This window comes from Etheostoma cragini, chromosome 18 (assembly GCF_013103735.1).
Source record: "Etheostoma cragini isolate CJK2018 chromosome 18, CSU_Ecrag_1.0, whole genome shotgun sequence".
Taxonomy (NCBI): domain Eukaryota; kingdom Metazoa; phylum Chordata; class Actinopteri; order Perciformes; family Percidae; genus Etheostoma; species Etheostoma cragini.
Window position 1 is genome coordinate 13,543,665 of NC_048424.1, and position 9,597 is coordinate 13,553,261.

The 9,597-nt window shown below is 38.7% G+C and overlaps 1 protein-coding gene across 1 annotated transcript; it reads left to right on the forward strand.

The window, feature by feature from the left end:
- The first annotated feature begins 6,384 nt into the window (after nucleotides 1-6,384).
- On the forward strand, nucleotides 6,385-8,579 carry LOC117961684 (C-C motif chemokine 4-like). The gene is made up of 3 exons (XM_034900536.1): nucleotides 6,385-6,598; nucleotides 7,109-7,220; nucleotides 7,601-8,579. The coding sequence occupies exons 1-3, from the start codon at nucleotides 6,514-6,516 to the stop codon at nucleotides 7,695-7,697; spliced, it is 294 nt and encodes a 97-aa protein (XP_034756427.1). The 5' UTR covers nucleotides 6,385-6,513; the 3' UTR covers nucleotides 7,698-8,579.
- Nucleotides 8,580-9,597: the final 1,018 nt, after the last annotated feature.

The window sequence follows — 9,597 nt, forward strand, 5'->3', positions numbered from 1 at the left end:
ATCTGCTCCCTGTATGTGCTCCTTGTCTGATCTGCTCCCTGTATGTGCTCCCTGTCTGATCTGCTCCCTGTATGTGCTTCCTGTCTGATCTGATCTACTCCCTGTGTGTTCGTGTTGCAGAGCCGCCTGCAAGGCAGATTTATACTTGCTTTTTAGCGTGTTTATCAACGCGGTTTGGTCACGTTTCCTAAACTCAACCGTTGGTTTCTTTTTTTACTAAAGCCAACCCTGTTCTCCTTTTCCTGAACCCAACCTGTGTGTCACGTTTCCTAAACTCAACCTGCGCTTTCTTCTCGCGATAACACGACAAGTGACGTGTATGTTTTTTGTTACTGCATACAGAGTAGACGTACCTGCGGATAGCTCAAAATGTGTACAGATAGCACACCACTTGGCTTAAGAAAGTCAACATGAATGTTTATGCAAAGTCATGATGTCATGTTGGATTGCTGAACAACAGTGGTCACAACTCAAGCCACATGTGTAAACCACAGTCTGCACTACCAACAGACACCTAAGCCTAACAGATCACATTACCTGAAAAAACTCATTTCAAGCAACACTTCACATGTCTCAAAACAGGCTCCGTGCAGCAAAACACTATGAACAATCTTCACTGAGACAACACACACCGTCACTCAGAACACAATGGGTAAAAACACTGGCATCAAACACCAGAAAGAAACTTTTCAATACCGTTTTTTTTCATTGCTAAACAACTGGAGCCACCTGTGCAACACCCTAACTACATTCTGCACAGCAGCAGTTCATGTGGACCAAACTCTAATTAGTTCTGGTGGTTGCTCCTTAACCCTATGCCTGGCTAAAACAGAAGCCATAGAGGAGGTAATTTATATTGTATGTCTTTTAGCCTGCAATCAGTTAATGCATTTATAAAAAGTATTTTGAACTCCCTTCACCTTTAAGTCTGCATACTGCCTAGATGCAGGAACAGGAGCTTTCAACAAGAGCTGTCCGAATGAGGAATTCTCTGATAGGTTATCAAGGAACATTATGTTTTGTAGGAAGAGCAGGCACCAGACGGACGCAGCTGTAGACAACTCTTTTATTCAGGCTTGGACCATAATCAGTCATTGCTATTATTCTTAGCGATTATTATGAGAACAGTATGTTCAAGGTACCATTTTGAGGACATCCTAAATCAATAATCTGTCACTTAAAGTGGATCTTTGCACATTAAGTCCAGTTTACACATTTTTGACAGAAAGCCTTTGAATTTGCAGCATTTAAAACATGGATATTACCAGGCAAGGAGGATGTATTAATAAAATATGCTTTCAAGTTGGGAATGTGGTATCCAGATTTTTTGGAGCTTGAGTCATACTATGGACTAAAAGTTAGAATATTTCGACCTCTGATGATTCAATTTGGACCATTCTTGTTTTAATTTATTTCTTGTGAGTCTCCCAACAGAAACAACAGAAATGCAATACTACAATACTCCTTTCAGTAGATTAGGATGCAGCACTGCAATCAAGTACATCTAACTACAAAGTTACTAGTCTTGTATTGCCAGAAATGCCTCCACAACACTGTGGAGTTCTCTACACTTGTTGGTTTTTATAGAACAACCAGTTTTATTTTTACAGTTTTGCCCAAAATTTGAGAAAGTGTCCCATATATTACAGAGGAACGGGTCAATGAGGATTTTTTCTTAACACCAAAGGCCACTTCCCACCATCACTTCCTGCTCCACTTGTAGTTTAATTCTGCATTTATCAACACTTTTATAGCCTGATATGAACATGGCGTGCTTTATTTGTCTTATTTTGCTCTGTTGTCTGTTTGCGTAAGGGCTGAGCATTTTTCTGGCAGGCGGGGTAAGTCATCCTGGAGATCCAGCACGCTGACTGAAAACGGAGGGAACACCGTATCACTTGATGAATGAGCGTCTGTTATGTGAACTGGTCAAGGGCCAGGAAGAGGAGAGGATGTGCAGAGAGGAGACGGTGGTTATTGTTTGCTAAACATTCTCCTCTTTAACACACAGACAGGATGCATTCTTAGAAAGTTGAAATATTAACATTGGTAACGAAAGACTGGCAGTTTTTTTTAAAGTTGATAGTCCAATTAAAAAAATGACAAGAGCACTTTCAGACTCAGTTATTTCTCTTCATTACTGACAAAGAAATAAGATCACACGCTATTGTTGTGGAATTCATATTTGATGACACACCCCAAGTTAAAATATCTGAGCATTTAAATGTATCCAAGATGCCTGTTCTGTACATCAGATCAGCCTAGTCTGTTGGCCTCTCTGGTGTTAAAGTCAACACTATTACACAAACAAAAAGAATACACAAAAGTCATCAAAAAGCAGTGTTTAGGTTTGGATCAAATAAATAAAAATGAAACAGCAAAGACTGAATTCCTCTTCAAGTCTCTCTCCTCTCCACTTGTCTCTGCTGCCACCCAGTGGTCACTCATTTCCTGTAACATGTCACGCTTCATGCTCAAAACTCTACTGCACTTTAGATCCTGCTCTTTGTATTTCCTTTCAAACGACACTGTCGTATACGACAACACTACGTGGCACAATTTAATATCTCCAGATCAATACAGTGTAGAGACTTATTTTTTTGTATGGAAGCAGAGAAATGCATTTTAATGAGGTCCTCTAACAATTGTAGGCCATCCAGAAGCTTTTTTTAATCCATTGTGGAATTCCTTTTGTGTCTTTTCAACGTGAATAACATTAATATTATCAATCCAAAAATCAACTCACACATCTCCGTTTTGCTCTGCGTCCTTTGGACCCAGTGTCACGTCTGTTTGTAGCTTTGCTAGCCATTAGCTCCAGCTTTCTAAGAATAAGTTTGGTGTCTTTGTAGTAATTTCAGAAGTTTAGTATTCCGACCCTGAATACAGTGACATTTTGGAGACGCTGACGAGTCTCTAAATACATCCGTAATCATTCTGTGTGAAAATGATAACAGACCTGGCTAGCTAATCCTCCACTCTGTTGGGGAATCCAAGATGGCGCTGTTTTGCTAACTATTAGTCAATAGACCGTTTTCATGTTGACATGTCAAGTAGAAAACGCACAGGTGTATTCTAAGGCTGTAGGGCATCTGACCGCCTTTTGTTTCATGTTCTTAGAGGCCAATTCTCCACCTTTTAACATGATTGAGCTTTTGACATGGAAGATTACTGTGAGAGAAGGTGACTTTCACAAGCATGTTTAGGGCTAAAGCATGGAATGACTACAAAATTAAAACCTGCAGTTGACAAAAAATGTTAATCAAAACTGGTGTTAAACTCATATGTACGTGTACATTTTTTTAATCAGGCATGGAAGTGTACATTAAAAAATTGTTGCATCGAGATGCATCAATAATCGGTTTAGAATCGAATCGTTGGCCTCTGAGCTGTGAGGTGCCCAGAGACTCCCACCCCTAGTGACACCCCTGCAGCATAGTACATGTCCTGATAGCCCGGGTTCTCCTGGAAGAAATAAGGAACATAACTGATTGGGCATCACAGGGTTGAGCTAATACAGGCATTATTACACATAGACCAGACAAACCAAATACTGGAAAAAATGGCTTAGACCTGTGACAGTATTAAGAGACAGGACACATTTGAATTCAGTCACTTCCATGCAGTGTTGGCTTTATTCGTTATGTTGATGTTGTATGTGAACTAACTGGTAATTCCTGTTGTAGATTGGGCGGCTGTGGCTCAGTGGTAGTTGGTACAATCCCCACCCCTGCAGTCTCCTGTCAAAGTGTCCTTGGGCAACCCTGAGATGTCCGATGCTACCCCATGGGTGTGTAAATGTGTGCGAGTGTTTATCTGATGAGCGGGTGGCATCTTGTACGGCAGCCTCAGCCACTGTGTGTGAGTGGTTCCTGTACTTTGAAAAATCGCTTGAGTAAGAACAAAAAAGTGGTATTGTAGTCCATTGTTTCCTCATTTTCTTTTGCTCAATGGAGCGGGCCTGTTAGGGAGCGTGTGACCCTGGGTGAGGGGTTTTTCACTGCATGCTGTGGTTAGACATGCAGGTGGGTACAGTAGAACACTTCTCAGCATATTGCCCACTTCCAGTCATCAGCCTCAGCCCACTGGCATCTTGATTTTTGTTTTTTAGTTTGTGAAACGACTAAATAAAAAAGGACTCAATCATGTATATGACATGCATACGAGGAATTTGACTGTGGTTAGAGCAAGCCTCCTTTTTTGTCTTTCTCCAGATTCTAGTTTTACTTATTCAAAAATAATCACTTTATTTCTTTGCTTTTCTCTCAATAAGTCTGTGTGTCTTGCTAAAGTTTGATCGCAAGGTTTGTTCGCTTTCTGGCGGAGAGTTTATAGATGAGAAGATTGATACCACTCCTAAGCTCATTAATTACACGTTCATCTTGTTTGCTTTGTATTTCATTGTGTTTACTTACATGTTACATGTTAGGCACGTATAAATGACCTTTTCGTATAATATAAGCTAATTTCATTCGCCAATTCCTTATGTATGTGGATGGAGTTTTGCAAAGGTAAGGAGCTAAGATCAGCTAATTTGCCACGAGCCTTGGTTTGTCATGCGAGGAAATAAAACTCTGCTCTTCTCACCCGCAACACACCAATGTGAAGGCAGACTTTCCATTTCAAACTTTCCAAACCCAGCGTCGGGTAAGTAAAGTGATGTCATTTGAGCAAATTTCCTAGTCTTTGCAACAATACTTCCGGAGCCGTAGAGTGCTTTATATAACTTTATTTTATATTTTCGGCACTACTGCCATCAATGTAGCCAACAGATGCAGAACACATCCACCAAGAGGCTATCTTAGGCTGTTATTCATTTATGTCAAATGTTTGATCACACATTCTCACTTGTCGATCTTTTCCTGAAATGTATAGTGTTAATTAAGCAGTTTTAGCTCAGTATTTATACAGTAAACCATGTCTAAATCGTATAGATAGATATTTTACTATTGATTTTCACACGTCCATGTTAGTGCATTCTTGTTGCAAACCCCTTCCTCTGTAACAGACCACAGGTTGCAGTTTGAGTTAGCAGAAGGTGGATTTCTGCAGCAGCAGCTATTTCATGTTTGTGTGTCTGTCTGTTTTATAGATCTGCATGTCTTCAGCTGTGCATTCATAACTAATGACTCATAACCAGAAGAAAATATGTATTTTTACATTGTGGTAGCAGAAATAACACGTTACATATATTCTTGTAATATATATTCTGACAAATGCTAACTAATCCACACAACTAAAGCAACTAAAATCTACAGCTGTACTGCGCTAACCAGTCAGATCACTACGGCTCAGTTTGAAATGATTTGGACACATAATCACTAAACATTCAGCCAAGACTTCAAATACTAGGTATACAAATTAGTTGTGAATTGAATGGTTCAGAATAAGCCGGAATGACATTCAGGAAGGCATTTTTGAACTATCTTTGATCTTCTCTCATGTGAATATTTCATTGATATTGACCTACTGAGTGCTAAATTGTGTAGGCTGTGTCATGGTATGTGGTTGAGAGAAAGTATTTAAAATAGACCACTTCTTGTTCCACCTTTGTCCCTCCATTTCCTGTTATATTGCGAGTGTCAGAAATCTTTTTTTTCATTGGCTACATAAAACATATAAAATGACATTCGTATAAGATCTATTAGAAAAATATACCTATTCCAATCAATTTGTGACCAAACATTTTCATAAAATGTGTGATGGATTTTATTTTTATTTTATTTCCAAAAAATGTTTTTACACAGTAAAGAAGCAACCGTCTGGATAAAAAGTCAAAGAGCACAACATTTACTTGTTGTGGTCAGACTATTGTATGGTTATTTAGTTTTAATGAGTACAAAAAAGATTTCCAAATCAAACTATGGTAATAAAAGATTAGTTCCTAATCGGCTCTATGTACAGGTTGCTGTGCATTTTCAGAAGAGAGACCGATTTGAACTGCTTCTTGAAATAGACCTTTTGGCCTTTTTATCTACGTTATCTTATATACTTATACCCATCACATAGATTAAAGATAATATTTACTTTATCACATTGGGTAATTTTAAACCATATCCTTTAAAAAACCACATAAACCAGCAAGACGGAGAGGAGCTTCAAACCACAGTGCATCTGCAAACACACACACACACACACACACACACACACGCACACACACATACAAACACACATACACACACACAATTGCTGAGGTAGGGATATGTTTTCTATTTCATAGATTCTGAGAATCTGCTCTCACCCACAACGTCCTCCGTCCTCCACCCCTCACTCTTCTTCCCCCAGTCTCTCTTTTTGCTGAGAAGTGTTGACCACATGACTGCAATTTGTTTGCTTATTGGTTAGTTTCAAGTTATGGTCTTTCATTGTGTAATAGAACACACACACACACACACACACACACACACACATACGCAGCAAAATAAAAGTGAGGGTCCATGAGTTAAGCGAACAGAAAGGAGACAGACACCTTTAAGACAACAAGATAAAATACTGAAGCCAATCAAGCTGACGATGATGATGATGATGATGAAGAACCCCGTCATTCTGGTGACCTGTGCCTTACTTCTCTCATCTCTTGCTGTCCTGGCACATCAAGGTAAGCTGTTAAATCTATCCTTAGGTCACTGTTACAATTTCTTACAGTAATGTCTCTCTTGGGGACTAATTCCGTGTTATCTTATCTGAAAACAGGTAAAAAAATGAATGATACAGTTCCATAATTTAAAAAGAGATTAAAACAAATAAATGCTACGGAATTAAAGTCAGCCTAATGAGGTTTACACTCATTTTGGACTGTTTGAAGCAAAAAGTCTTACAGCGTCTCGTAAATGAAAACATTGTCAACAACTAATAAACAGATGTGATGAAAATTTGCAGTAGCTTTATGTGAATTAATAAGCTTTATATAAGTTATGACTGTTTTGGTTGCTTAGCAAAATGTTGAATCATATCAGAATCAAATGCCAGCCTTGCTCAGCAGGTTGCAGCGGCATTGTTATTTTTGGGGTAAATGTGCACATTTTATGTTGATATAATGGATTTGTGTAGAATACCACGTAGTCTCTCTCTATGTTAATGTCGTTTTTGATTTTTTTGTGTTTCCCAGGCAGCTTTGGGCCAAATGAGTGCTGTTTTCAGTTTGTCTCTTCACGGCTGCGTAAAGACAGGGTGCTGAGCTACGAATACACAGACAAGCGGTGTTCAATGGAGGGTGTCTTGTGAGTGTCTTATCTCCTGTTATAAAACTTTAACTTTACAAGTTCAAAATCAAATTCAAAATCACCCTATGTTGGCCTTACATGTTAAAGTACACAAAACAAATGACCTCAAGTGCTAAGTAGCTATATGCCTGCACAGTGCCGAGAACAAATACGCAAGAAGAATAACGTGTAGACATACGGAAATGTAAGCAAACACAAACATACTGGACATACAAGCATGTAAGCACAAATATGGATTTACATATAGACAACAAGTGGTAAAAAATGCACAATTTAAGTTGAAATGTTAATACATTTATTTGAAATAAAAAACACCACACTATCCATTTCAAAACAAAGACACTGAAACCTGAAACAATATTTTGCCTCTGTTTCAGCTTTACGATGAGGAATGGTGCTCAGATGTGTGCCGACCCAGCTCTGCAGTGGGTCAAGAGCCTCATCAAGGCCAAAGAGAAGTTCCCATCCAACTGACCCCATGTGTGGTTTAACCCTCACTGAGCCGAGCCGATTTAACTTCACGACTTTCTCTATTTTTAAGGTTTTTCTATTAGCTTAAACATGAATGTAAAATGAACGAATATCAAATGGCTTCTTTTTTCACTATCTGTTCTTTTGTCAATTCAAATTTGGTTTCAATTGATGTAAAGAAATATTGTTTTCTGATGTAATAAGATTAAAAAAATCCTTTTCTCTTTGTTTTAATTCACCGTGTATGCAAACTCTGATCAGAAATAATGTCATTCTTCACTGTTGTTTAGGCTATTAAACTGTAGTGACACTTTAGAGTCAATGTGGTTTTTGGCAGTGAAAGCCACAGCAAACTCAGATGTACACCACAGGCTTGGCGTAAATAATCACATTTAACTCTTTAGAGTCTAAAGAGTTAAAACTATATCTATAGATATATCCCCCCCCCCCCAAACTAAATTGTGTACAATGCATGTAGATGGGGGTCCCCGTCCGTCTCTCTTTCAGGTGAGTGGGTCCCTGCGAGAGAGACGCTCTTATTTGCAGTTTGTGTGACGCACCTATACAACCAGCAGATGTCCTTCTTCTCGCTTTTCTCTTTTCTCTGACATTCTGTACTTTTAAATGTTTCATATTAGTTTCCAAAGCCAAGTTTTTATTGCTCTGTGTCAACTGCAGCAAGAATGAGGAATTGTTTAATCTAATTTTAATTGCACTCATTAGAGCGGCTCGGTGAGAGCATGTTTGATGAATCTCAACTCTTTTTATCAGCATAATCATGTGTGATATTGAGAGTTATGTACCAAGTCAAATGTAACAACTTCATGCCCTCCCAGATGGCTTCTATCTGGGGTCAAAGCTAAAATTAAACACACTTGAGTTTAACTCCCAGTGCCATTACTTTGTTCGACTTTCTCGACATTTCCAGAAAAACTGACCTGAATAAAAAGATCTTCCTGTCCCAAAACGATGCCTTAAATGACGTCAATGCACGGCTTTGCTTTAAATAGTTTCAAACCCAGATTACCCATGTACCCATACAGCATATGGGTGTGAACGTACACAAGTTTATGAGGTTTACACTCACACAACAAGGAGACGGTCTAATTAGATTCTGGAAGACCGTCCTGCATAGCTTTGCGTATTAATGAGGGAAATGAATCAGGCGGGAGACGGAGCAACTCGAGTGCTTCTCTTTTGCAATTGTAAATCAACGATCATCAACAATCATATTGAAAGCCACAACATCCCACTTAAACACTTGGATGTGCTGTTGGTTTGGTTAAAATACTTATTCATGAGACAATAAAGGGAATGTGGAGATGTCCTGATGAGTGAGTCTGTCAGCATGACCTACCTGTAACTGAAAGAAACGAGGACAGAAGCAAGCAGCCAGAGCTTTTGACAGTCACCAGCGATGGAAGAAGATCATTTGCTTTGGTAAAAATACCCAAACTGTACATAAGTGTACAAATACTCCATTACAAGTGAATGTAATTTCTTAAAAACCTACTTAAATAAAATTAAAATCAGCAAAATGTAGTTTTAAGCCCTGATTCAGTGAGTGATTTCGTGTCACATGTACTGTATGATGTTATTAGATTGTGTTAATACACGCACCAATCCTTCAGTAGCATTTTAATGTTGGAATCGGTTACTTTAAAAACAGTTAGGTAGTTTAGTGGGCCTAAAGTGGGTCAGCCCCACCTAAGGGGCACATTAGTAATTTAAAGTTTTGTTTTGTTGTGAAATAACAGATCATTTTAACCTGTTAGGGCTTTGAGCAGTTATTTAAACGACACCGTCTGAAAGGTTTAGAGAGAAGAGTCTTAATAGTGGAACTGCTAAATCTTCACAAACATCTGAAATGAGACAAAGAGCTCTAACTAGACTCTGTTTTGTT

Bases quoted from the DNA above. Each gene is read 5' to 3' on its own strand.
- LOC117961684 (XM_034900536.1), top strand. From the start codon at position 6,514: ATGATGATGATGATGATGAAGAACCCCGTCATTCTGGTGACCTGTGCC. The intron at 6,599-7,108 runs GTAAGCTGTTAA...TGTGTTTCCCAG, and splicing joins TGCTGTCCTGGCACATCAAG to GCAGCTTTGGGCCAAATGAG. The intron at 7,221-7,600 runs GTGAGTGTCTTA...CCTCTGTTTCAG, and splicing joins TGTTCAATGGAGGGTGTCTT to CTTTACGATGAGGAATGGTG.